Below are 23,927 nucleotides of genomic sequence, written 5' to 3' on the forward strand. Positions count from 1 at the left end.
AGAATTAAATAAATAAGTGCACTTTTCAATTGGGGTTGAAACTTAGAAGAAAGCTTCAGTCCTATGCTTACAGCTAATGTCCTGTCACTAGTCTAAGAACTGCTGGGCCTCAACACATCTGCAGGCCTCAGAACCCAGGAGTCACCCCACATCCTGGTCCCGCAGGCTGCGAAGCTGGTGCTCCTCACATGTGCCACGTGGTATTAGTTTTTCACTTAGACCCATTTCTCAGCAGCTGTGCGGCAGCATCAGTCTTAGTAAATGCTGGTCTGCGGCTTTCTACCTGAGAGACTCCCCTCTTTCAGCAGCTGGGTCATGAGCTGATGCAAAGGACTGCTAATGGTGTTCAGGGCTATTTGCCCAAGGGTCTGATCCACAGAACTGGGGGCAGAGCAAGTAATAAAGGGGCTCTCAGGCCAGCCTCCAGCACATCCAGCTTTATCTTTCCTTGAGCACAGAGACCAATGGGGTGCAGAGCCTGCAGAAGCCTTCCGCAGAGCCCCCAGAGGCCACACTGAATGAACCATTACTTGTACAACAAGCAAGTTTTCCCAGGCCACCAGCTTGCATTCTCAGGGTTGCAACTTCTAGCCCACTCCTCAGTCTAAGCACAATGCCTAGGCCTCAAATTTCTGGGTCAAAGCTAGTTCTGGATTTGCATATCTGGGTGAGCCATCAAAACTTCAAAGCCACAGTCAGGAAGAGGATGTCTGCATGAGTCATTAAAATTCCAAAGACAGTCCTGACCACCCCAATAAAGCCATTAGCACCTCCAAGAGTTTACCTAAAGAATCTCTTTCACTGAGGACTATTTAAAAATAGACACTAGAATGTAATTCTACTCAGGTTTTGAACCCAAGATGCTAATTCTTTAAGCTTAAAATGTGATTCTCATTAGCATGTCCTAAAAAATGTGTATGATCCTACATACCACTTGAACCAAATTACTTTAATAAGCACACAGAGAGGTCTTTCTCGTGTGCTGACACTGTTCTAAACACTCTACAAATACTAACATACTTAATCCTCATACTAGTGCTTTGACAGAATCGCTACCCTCATCATTTCCATTCTAGTGATGAGAAAACAGATGAGGCACAGAGAGGTTAAGTAACTTGCCCAAGGCCAGGCTGGGAAACTGAGGTGGGATTTAAACCAGACCAATAGGCTCAGGAACCCAGGCTGTGGAACCTTTAGGCTACACTGACTCTTTGTAAACAATCCAGTCCCTACCAGCCAGCAAGACTGCCTGCAGAAGAGGAGTCCACATACAATGTATCCGGTCACAAACATATACAAGCATGATCTGGATGAGATGTGCAGCATGTTAACTCTGCTTCCGTGTTTGATGAAAGAGAATTTAATGCACACAGTATCAGCGTCTGGGTAGTAAAGAGAGCTGTTACTTATGAGTATTTACCCTGCACTAGGAGCAGGTCAGCAAGCCCTGTATTTCTTTGTAAGACAGGAAGACACTGAGGCTCAAATAGGCAATTAAGTTCTCTGATGTGAACCAGGTTGCTCCCAGCAGAGCTGGGATGAGGACCCAGACCAATGGGCCCCTGGCTGGACAAATCTATGATTCATTCATGTGTGGTTTGATTGTACCTTGAAGGCCAGCTCCCCCCACCCGCATCCCCCTTAGGGAGTGAATGTGGGAATACGGCAGTAACATGGCAGGAGTGGGAATCCCTCCATTTCTTTCCAAATTCCATCAACCCCTACTTCTGCCAAGGTCTTGCTCCATCTGTGACTCTCCCTCACTCTTGGCTCCTGCTACTCAGTACACAAACATGCTCCAAGTCTTTTCTAAGACAAAAGAAAAAAAGAAAAAGAAAAAAGAAACAAAACAAAACCAAAAACCAAAAATCCACAACACCCTTTCCAAAAATGCATTATGTTTCTTGTTTAGGGAAGAAGGGAAGAATAAATGGGGAAAAAATTAAGAAAGGTAAAGACAAGAATTCTTCGGTTTGCAGTCAGTCTCTTTCCCTGCTTATGGTGTCAGCTGCTCTCAGCTAATTAACAAGGAGATGAGGGCTTGTTTCTGTCTAACTGTTGTGAAATAGGACTAATCTCTGGCATTGGATTGACTCACTGAGGACTATCAGTGGATCCCTATTTATGATATGGCATCTATAGGTAGGTAGCTGCTTGCTGCTTGATTCTAACTGGCTGGAACACGTCCCGAGACACGGAAAGCTTTATAAACTATGCTATAATGAGACAGCAATTACCACAGCTCCCTCAGACTGGCCACATTTTAATGATGATCCCTTGTGTAGCTGTGGCTACTGGAGTAAAGGAAAGAAAATGTGCTACGGTTAACTCCAAGATTGTTTCACAGAATCTGGAGACCAGCAGTCTTAGAACATTATGGGGCTAACTAATTCTGTCTTCACAACCACCAAGGCGAATGAACACCGTGTTACCCAGACCTGGAAGCCAGAAAGCTCCGGCACCACGAGTTCATATTTCTTTAGGTCCGACTCAGTGCACACTGGAGCCAGGATTCCCAACCATCTATGTCTACCTCCAAAGCTGATGTTCTTTTTATAACACCCTTGACTTCATTCTTTCCTGTGGAATTTTCTCTAATCCCATACTGACCTCCCTCCTATTCACCTTCAAAACTAAGTTCAAACAGTAACTCTCTGGAATAGAGTCCAGCCTGGTTCGTGGCAGAATTAAAAAATACAAGGAGAGTAGAGTATTTGTAAAGCTAAACTATTTCCATGGACAGGACTACGGTTGACTCTAAGGTTATGTCCCTCCTACACTTTGGGTGTTGAAAATAAATTGGACAATAGGGGGCGCCGGGGTGGCTCAGGCTCTGCCTTGGGCTCAGGCGGTGATCCCAGGGTGGCAGGATGGAGTTCCCTCATTGGGCGCCTTGCTCAGTGGGAAGTCTGCTTCTTCCTCTCCCTTTACCCCTCCCACCCTGCTCCGGCTCTCTCTCTCACACACAAAAATATATATACCATTTTTTAAAGTGGAGAGCAGGTTCTTAAAAATCTTCAAAAAACTTTTTTCAAAGAATATAAATAACCACCGCAGCTTCTGATAGGTACTAAGTGCTCATTATAGCATCCACAAAGACTCTCCTGGTACACACCAATCCAGGTCCTCCCTGCTCCACTGTGTGTGGGTGGTTTAGCCCAGTACAGCAGCCCTTGTGTTCCCCATGGAACCCTCAGCTGGAAAATAGGTGTGCCTCAGGATGGCTTGGTTTTTGTGACCCCTTCCAGGGGTTGGGGCACAGTGGCCTGGATCCAGCCACTTCTTAGTCACTTTCAGGCATTTAGGTGGTTTATACCAGGCATGGCGTGAGCCATTCCCCACCTACCTCCAAAGTACCTCTAGATACCAAGTACCAGGCAACTGCCAGAGGGTGGACACGATAAAACCTAGGCATTTTGAGTGAAATCTTAATGTTATGGGCTGAATTATATCCTTCCAAAATTCATTTGTTGAACTCCTAATTCCTAGTACCTCAGAATGTGACTATATGTGGAGACAGGGCCTTTAAAGAGGTATGGAATAAACATGAGGTCATAGGGAGGTCCCTAATCCAATAAGACCTATCTATGTCTTTATGTGAAAAGATTAGGGTACAGAGACACACAGACAAAAGACCATGTGAGGACACAGAGAGAAGATGACCATCTACAAGCCAAGAAAAGAACCATCAGAAGAAACCAGTCCTGCCGAAACTTTGATCTTGGACTTCCAATCTTTAGAACTGTGAAAAAATACATAGATTTCTGCTTTAAGTCTTTCATTCTGTGGTATCTACAATAGCAGGCTTCCCAAACTGATAAATTTAGGAAGCAGAAAGTCCCTCCCAAGAAGGTGATTGAGGGTAGGGTAATAGTCATCCAAAGAGCTGGAAAAAATTATTTACTTTGCCAGGGAAAGGAAAGATCAGGTCACTGTAAGGACAGCAGCCCTGGGAGAGGCATGAGACGGGAAGTGCCCAGCTCCATTCAGCAGAGCGGAGGTGCTCGGCTGGTGATGGCTTGTTACAGGCTTCCCATCTTCATTAGGAAAAGGATATCGAGACCCACTTCAGAGTCTGAGTCCGGCCCTGGTGGTAAGACCACTTCCATCAATGCTCACAGACATCAAGAAGCCAGGCCAGCCATGGGTGGGTCATCTAACACGCAACCAGGGGAAAGGCCTCAATAAAAGGCAGCCACTGTCAAAGCCTCATGACTCAAACCAAACATTTATTGAGGCAACAAAAGCCAAAGCCACCTTTCCTGTGAAACAAGCAGCAGGAGACCTTAGAAGCCTCTGGCAGGAAAACTGACACAGCGTGGTAGCGAGCTACCAAGACATAGGACCCGGGGTTGCTGCTGTGGCTTCCAGCAGAATGAGTGTGTCAGACAGAAGACATTCAGTGCGAATAGAAATAGAAAGCAACCAGTTGGCAATTAGAGCGTCTCCTGTACCCTTCGTCACAGTCATCCAGTCAGGAATTCCGTTTCTCAGTTTTTTTTCTAAAACCTTCTGACAAGAATTCTATAGACGAAAGAACACAGAAACGAAAGCTATTATTAAGAATTGTCTGACTTCATAAGCAGCTCCAACTTTTTTTCCACATGAATTGGTGGCTGAGGGCGATTGGACAGTTTGTTGAGTGTGGACAGTATCGATGCTGAGCCCCTGGGAGATGCCGTCTTCGCTCCGACCTAAGGTTAACATCAGCCTGCTGCAATTCGTGTCTGCCTGGGAAGACAACTAGAATGATTCACAAATTGTTCATGGGAACAGGTAAAAAGAATAACTTTAATGAGAAGGTAGCAGAAGCCGGGCAGAAAATGAGGTCTAAAATATCTTTGCTAAATTAAAACAAGTCGGGGCGCCTGCGTGGCTCCATTGGTTGAGAGACTGCCTTCAGCTTGGGTCGTGACCCTGGAGTCCCGGGATTGAGACCCACATCGGGGCCCCCTGCTCAGCGGAGAGTCTGCTTCTCCCTCTGACCTCTCCCCTCTCATACTCATTCTCTCTCTCTCAAATAAATAAATAAAATCTTTTTTAAGAAGTTGTATGTCTGTTTGTATATGTGTGTACACAAACACACAACAATATGTACACACACATACACAAATAAAATGATTATACTTAAAGATATGTGTGTGTGTGTATATATATATATATGTGTGTGTGTGTGTGTGTGTGTGTGAAATAACTGATGTGAGAACATTTCTGTCACCAGCTATGATGAATCAACCAACTAGAAGTTGGAACCCAGAGCTCCATACCTTTGCAGCACCCATCAGCTGCTAAAAACACGAAAGTGTTCCGGCCTAGAGCTGTTCTGCCATGTCCCAAGTTTCAAGAGGCAGCCAAGGAAGCCTTGCCTCTCAGACCGGGCTACTAGCTCCATGAGAGCAGGGACTGTGTCTTGGTCCCTCCTTTGGGCTTCAGGTCACTCCATCTGATCAAACCTGATGCAGTGCTAAGTACTGAGGTACTCAGGGGTTCATTTCTAAGGGTCATTTTCCAATCCACACAGTAAAAGAGAAACACATGTATAAGAAAAAAAAAAAGCTCTTTAGAAAGCCAACCTTTCTAGAACCTGCCATCGGCTTTGTTTCTCTCCGTCCATTCCTTGGCCAAAAGGGAGAGGCTAAAGTCTATGCTCTCTGCTTTCCTTTCCTTCCTACCCACTCCCTCCTGATAGTTCTCGGCATCTCCCCTCCACGTCCAAAAACACCAATCCCTCTCAATGTTCCTTCTCTTTCTTTATCCCCTTTGGCTGCATCAGAAACCACCTGCCAAGTTCCTGGAAAGGAGCTTTTTCCAGAGGTCCATCTCACCAAGGCAAGAAGCACCACACACCTGGGATTCATTCTCCATAGCCAGAGATCTGAATTCTTGGCTCTGGACCTTAAAAGCCAAGGGGCGGGGGAGCCCCAGCCAACTTAAAAATAAAAACTTTCCACGAGAAAGGGAAAGGAGCATGGGAAGGCTGGGGGAGGAGAAGGGATGTCATCCAGAGATCCAGAGAATTTAAAAGTACAGTGTAACTCCCGAGGAGTTCATTTTCTAGGTTTCCATAATACTCTGAACTAGCTCTTTCCAAGGAGCTTCAAAATCCTGTCACTCCTGGGAGACACTGTGTGGTCTGGTGGTGGACGGAAGAGATGAGAAGTGAAGTAGGGCAGAGAAGGAACATGATTTGAGAACCCGACGTGGAAAAGCCCCTTCCAAAGGCACGAGGTCACAGCACCACGTGGGAATGGAAGGACACAACAAGCTGCCCCGGGGCTCTCGGGCTGCTGTGAAATCACAGCTGATCATGTTACCATCACAGAACTGTTAAGTTGTGTGGCTCGTGTTTATGATCGGAACAGGGTCCCAAAACAGCCTGCCCACTTAACTGCTTGAAAATTTGTTTTTTTCAACAAAGGCCCTATTGGCATTTTAGGCTGGACAATTCCCTACTCCAGGGGACTATTTTGCTCTTGGCAGGACACTTAGCATCCTTAGAATCTGTCCCCTAGATGCTAGTGGCACCCTGACAATCCCAAAACAAATAAACACAAATACTTTTGGCAAGGGATTTGGGGGATAGGACCTCCTGGCGAGAGCTAGCTTTTGAGCCTTCTGTGAAGTTACAGGTCAAGCCGCCTTCAGCCTCTCCCTGCCCCCAGCCCAAATCTGTGGGGAGGGCTATTCTCAATTGCAAAGTTTCTTTAAGCCTCAGAGGGTGGCTGTTGTACAGAGTAAGAAGTCCCAATGGGAGCTGCCTAATACCTGGCTTGCAAATCAAGCATTTGGCCCAACAGGGTGACAGGCAGTCAGCCTACCTCTAAGGGGCTGGCCACAGCTCTGGCTTCCACGTGCCTAAAAGTGCTAGGATGGGCAAATTATAACCAGTGTTGGGAAATCCCTTACCTGGGACAGAATCACCCCCCTGAGCTGCGACTTTATCCTAAGGGATGCTCCTCTTTGCCAACGGGAAGAAAGAGAACCACAGACCTTCACGGTTCCAAGACTTTAAGAGATCACACAACTGGGAGAAGTGGTGCACAGAGGTTAAGTAGTATGCCAGAGTCACCGAACCCAAACCACCAGAGTAGTTTACATAAAGCGCTCTAGTATGTGGTCCGTATTCAGTAACTATTACCCATTAGGAGTATCATTCCAACTTCCCAGGAAGTCCAGCGACTGCTTTATGGGGAATTTCCCTGGAAGGCAGGAATTTCATCTACTGGATTCCTGCTCAATACTCTCAAGTCGAGGTCATGCCCATGTGGTTTCTGTCAAAGTCCAACAGGATGACCATGAAATGAAATGAAGATTCTTGTTCACAAGCCAGAACCCCTTCCTGCTGGCGTTCTGGAGGTCCACTATTTGAGAGGTTATGTGCCACCATTCCCCGTGCGGAGTGCGACCAGCCAAGGAGCAGGAAGGAAGACAGGCCTGAAGGACACTCTTACACAGAAGGGGCAAGTATGGTCTAGAGATAGATGGTGGCTGAGAAACAGCCCCACCCCCCACGGCCCCCACTTCCAACAGAGACGCCCTTCACTTCCCATACCATCACCGTCATCACCCCCTCCTTTTAACTCAGCTCTCAAGATCAACAGCCCACCTCTGAAATATAAAAACGAATCTAGAACGCTTATTTCTAAAGCATTAATTCAAACAACATTTTCAAAGCACTCTTAAGAACTTGTCCTTGCTCTTAAGGAGTCAGTGTTCCAACAGGAGAGAGAAGACACAGGCAAATTTACCTACTGCATTTATACAGCAAGTGTCATATGAAAAGGATAATCGTGTTTTCCCAGGCCTGTTTCTTAGAACACCATTTAAAAAAAAAAAAAAAAAGCACTGCCTGGAAAAGGGGTCCAGGGCCAAATAATTCAATAATTTTGGGGAATGCTATTACTCCCACCCATTTTAAAGCACCTATAGTAAAAATTAAGTCATTAAGGCATTAAGATGTCCTGCAGTAAAAACCTCATTAATCCAATTAAAAACCCAATGGTTCTCAAATTTGACTATTAAAACCCAGCAATATCCCAGGGCAACAACATTCTATTGGATATAGTTCTCTGGGCTCCAACTGGAGTGTTCTGGAATAGGTTTCAAGAAAGAAGCAGCATTTTGAATGAGCCCAGAAGGTGGAAAGGGTTTTATTAGACCCAAATGGACCCAGGATATGAATCCATTCATTCAACACACACTTGTGTTGAGTACTTCCTATGAGCAAGGCCCAGCCGTGGTCCCATAGCAGACATGCAGACCGAAAGCCCTGGACTTTGCTCCAAGGGAGTGAAGGGCACTGGTTCAGATTTGAGAAGGACCATCTAATACTTGGGGAAGAGCGAGAACACGGCAAGGGTAAAGCAGGTGTGAGAGAGAGAAGGCAAAGTAAGGGTGGGCCCCAACAGTATAGGGCTGAGCTGTCAGAGGAAAAGGAGCTATCAGATATGTTGTTTACCAGGCGACCCCACCCATTCCAAGTTAAGAGCATGGCCTGGAGCAGTGACCGTCATTTCCCTCTGCCACTGCTGGGAGAGACACCCCGGTCAAGCACTTCCTCTTTCTGGGCCTCCGTTTCATCATCTACAAAACAACCAGAATGGCTAGGTTCCCTAAGGTTCCTCATAGCATCAGTAGCATTTAAGGAGAAGAAGGCCATGGGGACGGGTGAATAGCTATTGGTGTGGACGCGTGTCAACAGCCTTGCACAAGATTGGGCAGGAAAAAAACGAAGCCAGCTCTGTCTTCAACTCTCAGAACCCAGTCCCGTTCCACCTGATAGCTTGAGACCATGCTTCTCAGATCAGAAGAATAAATATGGCATTTTGCTCAGAAAATTGAGGGAAGCAATGTTAAGTTTTAAACTAAAAGGGGCACCTCTTTCAGACTAGACTGCAATATTCTCCATGTTTGAAGATTTGAAAAAAGGCACAAGGACTTAAAGAAATATCTGCCCCGTGCTGGCTTTTTGTCTTATGGCTCCCCAGTACCCTAGGGGTACTCACTGACATTTAGAGGGCAAGTTTGACCAGGGAACCCAGAGCCTTTCCTAAGAGGATCTTGTAGAAACTGAAGCTGAATTATCCTGAATAAAGCTCTGCTAAAGAGACAAACTCACCATTGGATTGGTCTTCCCCATAGTTCTTATGGGAGGGTGCATATAAGAACATCAAAGCAAAGACATACAGGTTCCACATCCCATAAATGCCTGTGAAAAAGGCACTGTTCACTTGGACTGTGACGCCGCCCCACTTCCAATGGCCTTCCGTCACCTACGGAAAAAGAACAGTAACATTTAATTGGAACCAAGAAGAAACAACACGGAGACAGGAATCAACCCACACAAAAACCGAATGTCTTCTATATATGGTAAAAGTAAAGGGCCTTGTAGGACTCCTGTTTTACTTTTTTAGGTTATTTATTTATTTATTTTTGAAAGAAAGAGAGAGAGAGAGTGAGGGAGCCTGAGTGGGAGAAGGGGCAGAGGGAGAAGGAGAAGTAGACTCCCTGCTGAGCAGGGAGCCCAATGGATTTGGGGCTGGATCCCAGAACCCTGGGATCATGACCTGAGCCAAAGGCAGACATTTAACTGACTGAACTACTCAGGCACCCAGGCCTCTTTTTTAAATCTAAATCATACTAGTATGAATTTACATTCACTGAGGGTTTACTGCGTGTCAGATACAAAGTCAGTGGTTCTCCTGTTGGCTGCGTATCAGAATCACCCAGGGAATAGCCCTTTCTTAAATAACAGTCCACGGTTATCCCTAATATATGGAAACAGTGTTTGAGTCTCACACTTATCCACAACTCTGACTCTTCCTCTGCGGCCTGTCTTCCCAGCTCGATGTAAACTCCCTGCAGGCAGAGACCACTTCTGACCTGTTTACTGCCATACCTTGACGCCTGATCCCCACAGGGGCTCCGGGAAGACAGGCTCATTAAATAAGTGAGTAGCCTTCCTTAGTGGGGCAGTGCAGGGAAGCAGAAAAGACATGGGCCTGGAGTCAGAGATCAGGATTCAAATGCAGACTTTACCACTTGCTCTGCTTAATGTAAGAGAAGATTAAGACTCTGAACTGCAGTTTCTCTAAGTACAAAGTAGAGGAGCGCCTGGGTGGCACAGTTGGTTAAGCATCTGCCTTCAGCTCAGGTATGAAATAGGAGTCCTGGAACCGAGTCCCACATCAGGCTCCCAGCTACCCAGGGAGTCTGCTTCTCCCTCTCTCCTCTACCCCTCTCCCTTGCTTGTGCTCTCTCTTTTGCTTACTTGCTCTTTCTCAATTAAATAACTAAGATCTTAAAAATGAAAAAACAAAAGAAAACCCTACAAAACAAACTTGCAGGGTTACTGAGGAGAATTAAGTAAAAATGTTTCTAGAAATTTCCTAAGACAGCGGCGCCTGGGTGGCTCAGTGGGTTAAGCCTTTGGCCCAGGTCGTGATCTCAGGTCATGGGATCGAACCCCGCATCAGGCTCTCTGCTCAGCGGGGAGTCTGCTTCCCCCTCTCTCTCTGTCTGCTTCTCTGTCTACTTGTGATCTCTCTCTCTCTCTCTCTCTTTCTGTCAAAAAAAAAAAAAAATCTAAAAAAAAAAAAAATTTCCCAAGACAATGAACAAAAATCTATGTCTATAATGTCACTCTATGTAAGTCAATCATAAAGGTAATTATGAATCTTTCACAGCCTTTACAATTCTCCAGGAATGTTTTGAGGCTGCCTTTCTCTATGTTAATGACTTCGTAATTGTTTCGAGGGCTGTCTGATGACATAGGGATTACACTAAGAACTGTCAACAGAATTACTGAGCCTAGTGACTAAAAACTTGTGCCAGTTCTAAGATCAATGAAATAATTCTAACCACTTCTGCTTGCTGCAGGAAATCATAAATGGAATAGAAGAATACTGGACAAATGTCCCTGTGAGAACTTAATGAGGCTGGGTTATATAAGCCATTTCTAGGAGCCCCCACTCCTAGGAGCTACAGTGTGAGCAGTAAGCTATATCTAAATGTTAATGACTTTGACAAGCAGGTGGATTTCACCTCCTATTCATGAGGCAATGGGTCTATATTCACCTGACACCTTCTTTATACCTCATGACCCACTGGGGCCCCAGGCATAATAAAGTTATAAGAGTAGTTGTTTCCTTTTGAAAGACCTGGAGTGTCCATTAATTAGGATAACTAACTGTAGATTTACCAATTTTAGTTTGGCCTTGGTGATACATGATTTTTCATTTTTGTGATGCACAAACCACTAATCACGAATGCTTACTTATTTCTGGAAATAATTCACTTGATACAATGTGCTCAGGAATATTTTTGGCAAAGAAGAATTTCATAACCACTTCTGATTTTAGAACAATGTATAAGCATTCAAACTACTTAGAACGAACTTCTCAGAAACGTCTCCAAATGTCACTCTTCTTAAAAGAAGAGAATACTGTAATTTTATAAAAATTACAGTACTTAGGGCATACTTAAGATGATTTTAATGCATATAATGGAAGAGAAGAGGGAGTCTTAAGATAATTCCTGGAAACATATGTGCGTGCTGTCATAACAAAGGAACAGTTCTGTTTGAGAGGACATAGGGGAGGCCAGACTGGGTGAACTACAGGTAATGATGGAGTAAGGAAGCTCTAATTTTCTTCTACTCTGTTAACACAGCAGGCCCCTCAATAGGTCTCTCTCCTGCAAGAGACCCTACTTCCTATGACATAAGCTGGGAATCCTCAGTACCTTTTTGCTCAAAGTGATTCTTGTTGGGACTGGCATGACAGATCTAAGGAAACACCTACTGTACGCCTGGTTCACAAGGGTATTTGACAGATGGATGTTTGTTGAATGAATATGGATAAAAGTACAGGCATGTGTAGGAATGGAAGTAGAAAGGGAGGATAGAAACAGTCGTTGTTAGGAAATATCTGATGGCAAAGTAAAGAGAAACTACTGCATTCCACAGTAAAGTCAATTACCCAAAAGTAAGTCAATGGGTAATAAGTACTATTTCACTTAAATATTACTCTCTAACACAGATATTAGCAAACCTAAGACTTTTTAAAATAACAAGGGTAATGACAGTTAACATTTATTCAATGCTACTATGTCAGACACTACTGTAAGAATTTTACATGGAGGATATTATTTAGTCTTAATAGCGTCATTAGTTGGCAGGTAGCATTTCCACTCAACACAGGGGAAAACTGTGCCACAGTGAGGTACGTTATCTTGCCAAGATTGCTCAGTCAGAAAGTCGTGACTCTGACTCCGAAGGAAGATATTCTTAACCATTATGTAATAAAAGAGTAGGAATATTATACTTTAAAAAAAAAAAAGATTTTATTTACTTATTTGACAGAGAGAGACACAGCGAGAGAGGGACCACAAGCAGGGGGAGTGGGAGAGGGCGAAACAGGCTTCCTGCAGAACAGAGTGCCTGATGCGGGGCTCAATCCCAGGACCCTGGAATCAGGACCTAAGCCAAAGGCAGACGCTTAATGACTGAGCCACCCAGGTGCCCCAAGAGTAGCAATATTAACCTAAAGAGTGGTGAGTCCGTTAAGTTAGCATATGGAGCAAGTATTGTGGAAGACCAGACTTCCTTTGAAAATTCACTTAATTAACCATAATGCAAATTATTATTCAGTGTATATATATACCAGTTTGCAATTTCAAATCCATAGAGTAATACAGACCTAGTAATATAAGATATTCAAAACTGGATCTATATGCAAAATACAACTTTACAGTAGAACCGTTGAAATAAGATGCTCATACCATGAGGGGGACACAGGTGCTAAGATGGTCTGAGAAACTAGCAGATTCAGTCCCCATCTCAGGTTTGCTCTGAGACACCTGCACCTTGTTTAGCGTAAGGTTGCAGAATTACCATTACTATTTAATTTGTAATCCTTAAATGTATTATTTCCTGCTGAGGGCAAAGAGTTGAGTCTGCATAAATGAGCTGTATACAGAGTCACTGGACTGTGGGTGTGTGCCCGTCTCCTCTCAGTTAGTCCTGCCTGGGACCTCCTGTGTTCTGAGCATGTTCCCACTGACAGGAACCACAGTAAGCAGTCTCAACAGAGCAGGCCTTGTGAACCCGAAATCTTATTAATGCCAAAGCACAGAGGTGACAGTCACCCATTTTAACTTCCAAGAAAAAAACCAGATAGCTCCAACCAAAAAAGAAAAAAAAAAAGAAAATCATCTTCCCTCTGCTTAAGTCTTATTTCGAACAGTTCCTGTTTTTCCTGATTTAACATTTGAACAATTTACTTTTGTGTGAAACCACCCAATTATACCCCTGGAGCCAAGTGAAGGTCAAATCCCTTTACACCCAGTAGTCTTGACAACCAACATTCCACTTAACAACAAGATTTCCAAATCCCAGACACAGGCTCTCTTACTGGAAACATTTCCTCTGTGAGTAACAGAATGAAGTGATCACACACACAAAAAAGAGCTGGGGACAGGCTCTCTGGGAGTTGGCTGCATGGGGCCTGACCTGAATGTCAGGCACCTGGGGGTCCCCTTAGTGGAGGTTGGTGACCTTCTCCCCTGCATTGCACTTCTGTTCCCTACTGCCCGCCACCTCTAAACGGAACGCCTCTTTCTTTTCCAGAGGGAAGGGGCTAAAATACCAGACTGTGATGTACCATCTCTCGGTTGCTAGGACTGAGGCCATTAAAATGGCAGGCATTAAAAGACTGCCCCACAGGACCCAGCTACAAAGCCTCAAGGTCACTGCATTCCACAGCTTCCTGTGGGCCCTTCATTCCTGGCCTCAGAGCTTCAATATCCTGGCGAGATCCCCTCGCATTATATTTCATGGGGCTTAAATGCAAGCTCTCTCAGCAAGCCCGAGAGCATAATGGGAGTTTTAATACATTCCTTTTACCTAAGGCTGGGATCTATTTCAAAAAGTTACCCAATAGGTTTTCTTTCAGGTGAGCTCATTGCTGAGACATTCCAAAATGACATTAAAAAATAAATCCTCTGATGACTATATTAGTACAGTACCTGGGACATGGAGAGTTATGCTTGAAAACGTCTTAGATATCTATAAATAAACCTTAAAAAAATAACGCAGCAGGAGGAATGTGAGGAGCTAATGGAATCCAAAAGAGCTCGCTGCTACCCCCTTGGAGTTGAAATCCACCCCGGGCGGACTGTCGCTCCGGCAGATATAAAAAGCCAGCCACAGGCTGGAGCCATGTTAGAAAATACTGGGGCAACGGAATATTAATCTTTTTCTCCAAAGAAAAGCCACAAACTCTGCTCCTTGGAAGAACTGGCCTCCCTTGCTTGAAAATGGTACACTGTATAACACAGACAAGGCTAAATTCGAGCAACACGTGTGGACTGCCTTCAAGATCAGCCCGCTGTCCCTTCCTGACTTCAGGTGGAGGGGACTCTTGGCAGAGCCAGGTGAGTGAGCAGCATGGGGCAGCGGGAGCGTGGCGGCAGCTTTCTGAGGTGGCAGAGACATGTGTTAAGACCCAAAGTGCCCTTTGTTTCTGCCTTCCTAAGAAACTGCCTTGGGATTGCCCTTCATTCCTCAGCCCAGCTGACTAGAAGCTTCTGTTTCTCCAAGGAGTGCGTCCTGCTCTCTCAGATTCACTGAGTGTCCCTGTGTGTTACCGAGGCCCTGGAGGACTGGACACTTGGGTCACGTGAAGGAATCAGCCAAAGGGTAAGTCAGCCCTCAGACACCCTTGTTGGAGCCCCAGCTGGGTGAATAAAAAACTCATTCAGAATCTGAAATATGCTACTGCACTTGGAGTGGCGACTTAAGTTCCCTCGGTTTCATAAAGTCTGATACAAACACGGCACTGGTGTAGGTCATAGCAGATGTGGTAAGCAGAAATATCGAAGACAGATGTGGACTATTTGTTTTATTTGTTTTCCACACCCATTTCAGCCTTCAACAGCAACACATCACACTGCCCAGTGGGCAGAGCCCAACATGGCTCTAGGGGCTCCTAACTTGGTCAGAAGCACCCTGGGGTGTCCCTGCAACAAGTTTAAGGGGTCCATGAACTGGAAGGAGAAAAATTGTATCTTCATTTTCACCATTCTCTAACTGAAAGTTACCATTTCTTGCAATTATGAATGTAGAAAACAAAGTCCTGTTAAAATGAACACTAGCATTACCTGTAATTTTGTTACCAACAGCAATCATGACATTTTCATAACAATTACAATTATAGATATATATATCTGTAACATCGGCAACATGGATAATTTCAAATATCTTTGAAATCCAAAGTATCATCTTTTACTCATTTAAAAACATTCAAAGAAGAGGCCCATAGCCTCCAGCAGGTTGCCTTGGGGTCTATGGCACAAAAAAGCACCGGAGTCCCTCCACTAGAAGGAAATGAGCCAGCACAATGAGACAAGTCGGTCCTATGCAACTCCACTTATGCAACTAACATTCTCAGTTTGGGCCACCTATGCAACTAACATTCTCAGCTTGGGCCAAAAACAGGGATGACAGAACAGTTGGGAAAAAAAAAAAAAAGAAAAGAAAAAGTCAAAAGGACTGGGTTCTGGTGCCTAACTTACTGAATGGCCTTTGGCACAACATTCATCCTTTTTGTCATTCCCAAGAACACAACTATTCTGGCCCACGATGTGCCAGGCACTCTGCAAAATCACTTTGCAGGCATTACTTCCCGCGGTCCTTCCAGCCACCTTTTGTTGTGGTACTATTCCATGCATTCTACTGATAAGAAAATTCAACCTTAGAACTGTTAAGGAATCTATCCACCACCCCACCCAGCTGGAAAACAGCACCAATGGGAAAATGTCCCTAAGGCCATTTGGTTTTATAGCTAGCAACTGAGCTAACAACCCCCACCACCGTACTGACCCACAGGATTTTTGTGATGCTCAAGTGAATGGCAGGTAGTTTGTCAGATTTAAACAAGGTTTTCCACTTTCCAAAGCCAGTTACCAACATTTTAAAATTATTACCACTACTGAGGTTTTCAAGTATAGCAAAGTTTTGAGTTTTAGAAATACCCCGCAGAAAGATAAGATTCTATCAAGGGGACTTCTGAGTTGTAGTTCATGTTTAAGTGGCAAAATAATTATCCGAATGGCTGATGGACTGTAAGAGCATCTACATTAATGCCAGATAAAGATCGAGTCCAACTAATACTTGCTTGTTGGTGTTCTGCTATAGGGCTTAAAAACTGCATTCCCTTAAGTAAATGAAATAAGTGCCCTTCAATCTGGCTGCAGGCTTTTAATTTATGTAGCAACTTTCTTCCTCCTACAAGGTTGTACTGAAAGGGAAAATTCCATCCGCCTCTAGCCAGGTGGTTAAGTCCCAGAGTGGAGCAGCCTTAAAAAACATGGCTTGAGGAGCTGCCCAGCATTACAGCCTCTCTGCTCCTTTCTTAGCAGCTCTCTAGAACTTTCTGTGCAGAGTGGAGGCACCCCTCCAGGAACATTCTCACCCTGACCCTTCAGGGGCCACCTACCTGACTCACGATGAAGAAAATGACAGTCATAGCAGCGCAGGCCAAGGTTATCAGCATGAGGAACTTGAACCTGAAAATCAGCCCCTATTGGGAAGGAGAGAAAAAGCAGTTTACCACTCTCCCAGCTAGCACTAATCCTTTTCCCAAGATATAAATCTGTAAAAAAACAATTAAAAAAAATCTATAGAACAAAAGCCCTAAGAGGGACGAGTAAAATAATTTCACATACTAACATTTCTCCTGCAGAGGTAAAGGTGGCTGAAAATCTTACTGGGCCAAATATTTCTTATGTTCTTATCTCTCATGAAACAGTGATACCAGAGCCTGGGGAAATTATATTCACGGCACGTTGTGAGGCTGCTAATTTCCCTGCTAAGCTGGTTATGCTTCTCTGCAAGGGTTCAAAGTCACCAAATCCAAGTTTTCTGCGGTTGTAATAAAATTCTGCTCCAGTGAACAAAAAGAAATGTGCATATTAATCAACATGAAGTGGATTTGGTTGAATTTTCTCATGTGTCACTATGGCTCTAGAGACAGGCAAAGCTTCAGAGAGTGCTCAAGGTTTCCTGAGAGCAGGATTTAAGAGAACCTGTGTTTCAGGGAGACACACCTCTTATTCCAGGGCTCTTAGCTGCAGATCCACTGCACATAAAAACCTTGAGTTCTGCAGTTTCTGTTTCTTTTCACAAGAGGAAATAGGCCCATGTCTCCAAGGACTCAGGCATGAGTCCAAGGGATCCTTGAAAAATTAAGAATGTGTTGCCTACATTAGAGATCTGAGGATGTTGAGTGTTTTCCCTTGAACAAGGCACATAACCTTTCAACAGAGATTACTGATTTCTATCTGATCACATGCCGGATATTTTGGGGGAGATGTGGCCTCTTAAAGAGTCTAAAAATCAGATCGTCTGGGCTGAAGCCCAGGCTCCAGCAAGGGAACCTTACCTAAAGCCTCACCCCGGGCCAAAGCCCTGATTCCACCTTGTCAAATCTCCCATCTGGTATCACCCACATTCCATCCCAAAGCTGAAGAACCTGCGGAACAAGTTCACCCCTTCTGAGGACAGAAAGACAGAGAGACCACAGAAAACTCCAAGACAGACACAAGCCAGCTAGATGCTATCAGGTTTAGACTCTTATTTTGCCCAGAGACCCCGCATGACAGGAGACTCCCTCCATGTGTATCTGCAATAAAGGTGTCTCCTCTCCCGGTGTAGGTAGGTGTGTGGTATGCGTTTACACACCGAGCGGGAGCTCTGGAGTCTCGAGTCACCAGTTCCCACACGAGCCTGAAAGTTTGCTCACCTCGTAGTGGAGCCGCCGGACTTTGCTCATGGCCGGCAGGCTGGACTGCTTCCCGCTGATGTTCTGAAACACCTGAAACACCATGAAGCACAGAAACAGGAAGTAGAGGCAGAGGCAGATACCAGCCACAATGATGAAGGCCATCTGATGGTTTCCAGTAAAGGAAAGGGCAGGCTTGCTGATGACACAAACACCTCCCCTCAGTTCTGCTGGCAACGACACCCACGGTCTCCAAACAGGGGGATAAAATAGTAAAACCTGGCATTCTAATGCCAGCGATAGCAATTTTTGGACACAAAAGTACAAAAGAGCAGAATGTTCCAAGCTGCTTTCTGAGGTGAGTGAGAAGAGGAATGGTGCCTTGCTTATTAGAAATGCAGACTCCAGGGCCCACCAGAGACCTACTGGATCAGATGCCGCCTCTTAACAAGATTCTCAAGAGACTGGTACCAGGAGACATTCGAAAAGCACTCAAATAACAGGTGTTGGTTGCAAGTGACTGGTCAGGTAGAACGCTGCATTAAAATCACCAGAAGTTATAATACAGCCCAGGTTCCATGGCGGATCTATGGAATCCGATTTTCCAAGAGCAAGGAAACCATGTTTGAGAACCAGTGGGCTAGTGCTTGGATTTTTAGAAGGAGCCCGAGATACCCGGTCAGGGGGTTGATGATGTGGGGGTTGGGAGCAGCAGCTCAAGGGAGGCTGGGCATGGGATAGAAGGCCTTCCGGTAAAACCAGGGATGAAGTTCTGCCTGCAAATTTCTGTCACCACAAGAAAAATCTTGTCAAATGGAACAGAGAACAGAAGTACAGATGGCCAAGGTGGGAGATGAGGGTAGAAGCAGCATATACTTTGAAACTGATCCGGGCAACTCTGAGACCTATCTTGAAAGCCCAACTGGAGAAATCACCAAGGTTTGGAGAATGCTGAGCTGGCTTGGGAGGCAGGTGACCTGAATCTAAGTCCCTTCTGCTACAACTCCACCCCAAGTTGCGTATTTTAAGATACTTTAACAACTGTGAACTCGGCGTGTATATTTCACTCAATAACATATTAAATGCAGTTTCTCCTTCCTTCCTAAAGCTGAAAGCACCCTGGAATAAAGAGAATATAGTTTTTGCTACAGGCCCTGAGATTTTATTTGCCTCCCTGGACCTCCAACGTATGTGTACAATGAAATGACTGAAGCAGACTTAACACTGTAAGTACTCCCTGCCTGTGTAGCTCACATTTTTGGGAGGAAGGATGGGTGCTGGGGAGAGCTCGACTCTCTCATCTTCAAGGTAACGATACTACAGAATCAAACTGGCTCACAAAGGTCTTGTGATACTAAGAAGCCCACGTAAACATCATGGCCGGACAAAGCGCATTTACCAGCACATGACCCGATAGCATCCATCAAGAAAGAAGACAACTCCAGCCTCTCTTCCCACGACGGAGAGTCTTTTTCTCCCACAGGACTTAACATATTATTCAGGAAGATAAAATATTTACATCTAGCACCCTAAAGGGGAGAAGTGAAGACTGTGGCTTCTGCTTCATGAAGATAACTCAGACCGAATGTACACCAACCAGCCAAAAACCTTGGCTGCTGCTCTGGAACGAATCACCTTAGTCTCAGAAATGAACAGCCACAGCGTGGTATGCCCGCACACCATAGTCACCATAAGAAGTCTCACACACGGAAGGACCTCAGAGATAGGCTCTCCCCAGCAGCTCAGAGATAACCCTCTGTGGTTCACGCCAGTCATGCTTGAGTCTGCGGTAAACAAGTGTCTAAGAGATCATCTGGACAGGCTGTGGTAAGACAAGCAACTGCGATCCCTAGCCCTGGGGATACGCTGTACCTTCCTCTTTCTGCCAGCTCTTACCGGGCTTAAAAGCAAGCATTAATTCCTCTTATTTGCCTTAATTGTGCCATTCTCATTGGTCTGAGGATCAAAGCTCTGGCTGGCACACATGGAGAACATCAGCAGGACTTAGACCATGATCGGGGGGGGGGGGGGGGGGGGAGACCAGGCAGCTATGGGAAGAAATGAAACCCTGAAGCCATCAAGGAAGGATACAGCCAGCTCGGTTCCAACATCTGTAGTCCAGATACTGTAGAAGGGATTTGTGAGCTGTACCCCTCTGCAAAGAAAAATGAGATGGAAAGACAATTAATACAGAGGCAAAGGGGGATTTTCCTTTTCACACATCCTCTACTTCTCAGCCAGAAGTCGGGGAGTGTGTGGAGATTAAGAAAAGTTCACAGACTTAAAGAGAAACAGTTTGAAGGAAAGGACCAGCACAAATATTTCAGCCCAATCCTTATCCGAGGATGTGACCATGTCTAATGCTTCTGTCCCACAAGCTCCCGGCCACCCTTCCGTTTTTTGACCTTTCCTCCCGAGGAGCTCGGGTGGACACGGGGATGCACCTCTCAGCCAAGGATCCCACAGCCACCTGCTCACCTCTCACACATGTCGAATATGAAGAGGCAGAAAGAGCCAACAGCAATTGGTCCGACTTGCTTCCAGTATCCTGCTATGTGATTCCGCTCGTGCTGGTCCTGCAGGAAACCAAAATGAAGAATGAAACTGGGGAGACCAAAGCAATTCTGGAGGTAAGTCAGTCATTGCGACAGTCCTTGCTGACCACCGGATGTATACCACGCATCATGCTAGACTCAAGGCATATGAGTAAGACCAAAATCTCCGTTCCAGAGGACCTCATTTTTTATCAGCCCATCCATAGGGGCTCTCACAGCCACTGGAACAGGATGCTATGGGAACACAAAAGAAAAGGCCTTGTACCCTCAGCAGTGGAAGTTCTCTGCTCTGCAAAATAACTCATTCCAAATTAAATTATGTCTTATCACTTGTGTTTGTTCAGGCGGGTGGATCTCCAGAGGACAAGGTAAAGACTACAAGGCATTAAAATACGTCAAGAGATGGATCAATCTCTCTCATGGTTGAGGAAAATAGATATATGTTCTCCCTATCTCCATTAAAAGCAAGAGTGGTTCCTCTTGGTAGACACACAAAGATGCTAAGAGACAGAAAATGAAGGAATGTAGAGTGAAAACATGGGGAAAGGCAGAAGACAAATCTTAGCACCCAGGCTAGAGACCAGGTGTGAGAGTCCACACAAATCCTCTGTGGCTGGCTGTGTCACTGCTGGACCCAAGTCCACTGTACTCCTAGCCCTACTGTCAAGGGCTCATTCTCAGTGCATCACCCCTGGAGGACCCCTCCCGCCTACCCCAGGTACCCCAGCCATCAGCAAACAACTCTCTCTCCTCTTACTGCTCTCCTAGAAGCGTTCCAAGTTTTCAGAAGCAATGATCAAACTCTAGGAGAGTTTAAAAGCAGTCCACTACTATGAAGCTGACTGCCCAACAGGACCAAGCTCCAGCTGGCATATCGCCTGAGCCATGATGTTAGGACCCCACCATTCTTATTGGTATCCAGACTACCTTCGATCCCTCTGTCTGGGCAAACTGAGATCAAGGAGGTCAGTGTTTCAGAGTAACAGGGGTTACTAGGCCACCTGGACAAACTGCCCCCTGGAAAAAGCCAGACCCACATTCTCTGGGGGTTACCTTGGTCCTGGGGACAAGCAGAGCTAAAGCCAAAGCAGAAGAAACAGTAATAGTCACTGACATTGCTGTGTTTACTTCCTGTGAAATACTCACATTATTTTGCTTAAATCTTCCCAAAACCCTATAAACTGGGCCTTTAAAATCCACTTTACAGATGAGAAACTGGAGATTCTGGGTCAGAAAGTCACTTGCCAGAGTCCACTTGGCTAGGTAATCAGTGGTGGAGTCAGAATGTGAACCGGCATTCTGACTCTGGAGCTCAGTCCTGCAACCGCTGGTTTACCTTGTCTCAGCCCCGGTCTCTCCCCACTCAGGAGCTCTTACCATCATGTGCTCGCCACAGAAGATGATCCAGAAGGACAGCAGCATCGCGTAGAAGATACCCTGTCGGATGTCGCCGAACAGCAGCATCCAGGTCCAGTCAAACCCAATGGAAAACCATTCCACTGGGATATTGATAAAAGTCATGGAAATCCCAAGGGCAAAGATGACTCTGATCATGAGAAAACAGCAAGAAAACCACTTTATTCACCTAGGAGACAGATTTTCAAAAACCAAACCAAATGAAACCAAAACCGAAACCAAAACCCCAACCTAGTTTGGGGGAATTGAGATGCTACCCACTGAGACTGAAGCTGTATGATTAGTTTCTAAGCTCTCATAATGAGTTCCGACACCCAGATGCAAAATGCCTTATCTTGTTGTTGGCCCCACCGCATCATGAAGGAAGGCTATGTTAGCTTTTCTACAGAACTGAAGCTAACCTCCGTAGTACCCTGTACTTTATTTTGGTACCTCAGATTAAGAGCTTCCTACAATGTTTTCCTCCCTTTTGCTTTCTTAAACAGAAGACTATTCTGAACATAATTATCCTCTTCTACCTATTCAGGTAATCATTAACCTGATCATTAAAAACACTCATTATTGTGATGATGATATCCTCCACAGCAACTAGGACTTGGATAAGCATGCTTGTTTCCATCAGAGATTACTCAAAACAACAAGAAATACAACTCCGTTTAGCTGCTTGTTTACTTTTCATTTTGCTTTTTCCCTACTGCCCTATTGTCACTGCTCTATCAAATATCATTAATTTTTTCACTGACTTACTCATACTTTGTCATACCTATGAAATACAAGTGTTAATTAAGCAAGGATCACATGCCAGGCATTTTGTTAGGGCCATAGATAACTAAGTGAGGTAGTACTCTTCTACTCATGGAGACAGATTAGTGGCTAAGCCAAATGTAGTGTGTCAAGAGATGTGACAGAAGTGTGCACAGGCTGCCCTAGGGACTTCTAACCTTGACAGAGACAGAAATTGAGAGGACTTATGAGTCATGATTGGGGAGGTCGAGGGTACTGCAAGCAGAGGGAAAAGCCTGAATCGTTTGGGGATCTGCACATGGAGGAAATGACAGGACATGAGGAAATGACAGGCCATGACATCGGAGAAGTAAAAAAGGCTGAACTCATAAAGAAACTCACCTACCCCATTAGAGGTATTATTATATTATTATTATATTATTATCTTGAAAGGACTGAGGATCCAATAAGAAGTTTAAACAGTGGAGTGACATCATTCATTCATTCAACAAATTCATTCATTCAACAAATTATTGGGCTCCTACTATGTGCCAGTCACTATTCTAGATGCTGGGGATATAGCAGTAAAAAAAGTAGGCAAGGATCCTGCTGTAATGATGCTTGCATTCAGAATGGGTGAAAGGAGGAGTCTGGGAGGAAAGCCAACAAATAAACAGAGAATATAATGAAGAAAAATAAAGCAAGGTAAGAGAATGGAGAGAGAGGGGTATTATTTTATATAAGGGAGATAGGAAGAAGGTTCTAAGGTAAGAGACATTATGGCTGGGCCTGAAGGAAATGAGGAATTGAGCCACAGAAATACCTAGGAAAGAGCATTTCAGATGAAGAGAACAGCAAGTGCAAAGGCCCTGAGGTGGGAGTATACCAGGCACTTTTGAGCATCATCAAGTGGTAGAGAGGATAGGAGATGAAATCAGAAGTGACAAGGGGCCAGATCATCAAGGGCTTTATAGGCCAGGGCAAAGGAAATGAAAAGCCAATGGAGAGCACTTGGAGCAGAAGAGTGACAAGATCTGATTTACACTTGAACGGGAACACTGGCTGTTGTGATAATAGACTGTAGGAAGAAAAACAGTGGAAGCAAGAAGTTGAGAGGCTCAACTTCTCAAGAAGTTGACAGGCTATTTGCAATTCTCCAGGAAGAAATGAAAAATGATAGGGAGTTAGATTAGTGGGGTAGTGATGGATATGGCAAGATTTCCTAGTGGGTTGGATGAGGAGTCTGAAGAAAAGAGAGAAGTACAGGATGACTCCTACTTTCTACTCTCTAACCTGAGCAGCTATTTCCTATGATGGGGATGCTGGGTGCTGGGGAGAGGAAAAAGTCTGAAGAGGGAAGAAATAAAATGGTGTCCTTTGTATGCGTTACATTTTTGTGCAAGTGAAGATGTCAAACAAACAGCTGGAATTCTTGGGTTCAGGGTTGGGAGAG

General features: G+C 44.9%; 1 protein-coding gene across 1 annotated transcript in view; it reads right to left on the bottom strand.

Moving 5' to 3' along the window:
- WLS (Wnt ligand secretion mediator) overlaps window positions 1–23,927 on the bottom strand; it is a 103,792-nt gene that overhangs the window by 2,077 nt on the left and 77,788 nt on the right. Inside the window, exons 6-11 of the mRNA XM_082686448.1 lie at window positions 21,713–21,881; window positions 20,259–20,356; window positions 19,872–19,935; window positions 17,802–17,945; window positions 16,497–16,580; window positions 9,119–9,272 (exon numbers count right to left, since the gene is read on the bottom strand). Coding sequence (XP_082542574.1) covers window positions 9,119–9,272; window positions 16,497–16,580; window positions 17,802–17,945; window positions 19,872–19,935; window positions 20,259–20,356; window positions 21,713–21,881 — 713 coding nt within the window. The remainder of the gene's footprint in view (window positions 1–9,118; window positions 9,273–16,496; window positions 16,581–17,801; window positions 17,946–19,871; window positions 19,936–20,258; window positions 20,357–21,712; window positions 21,882–23,927) is intronic.

This window comes from Mustela nivalis (assembly GCF_964662115.1).
Source record: "Mustela nivalis genome assembly, chromosome: 10".
Lineage (NCBI taxonomy): Eukaryota > Metazoa > Chordata > Mammalia > Carnivora > Mustelidae > Mustela > Mustela nivalis.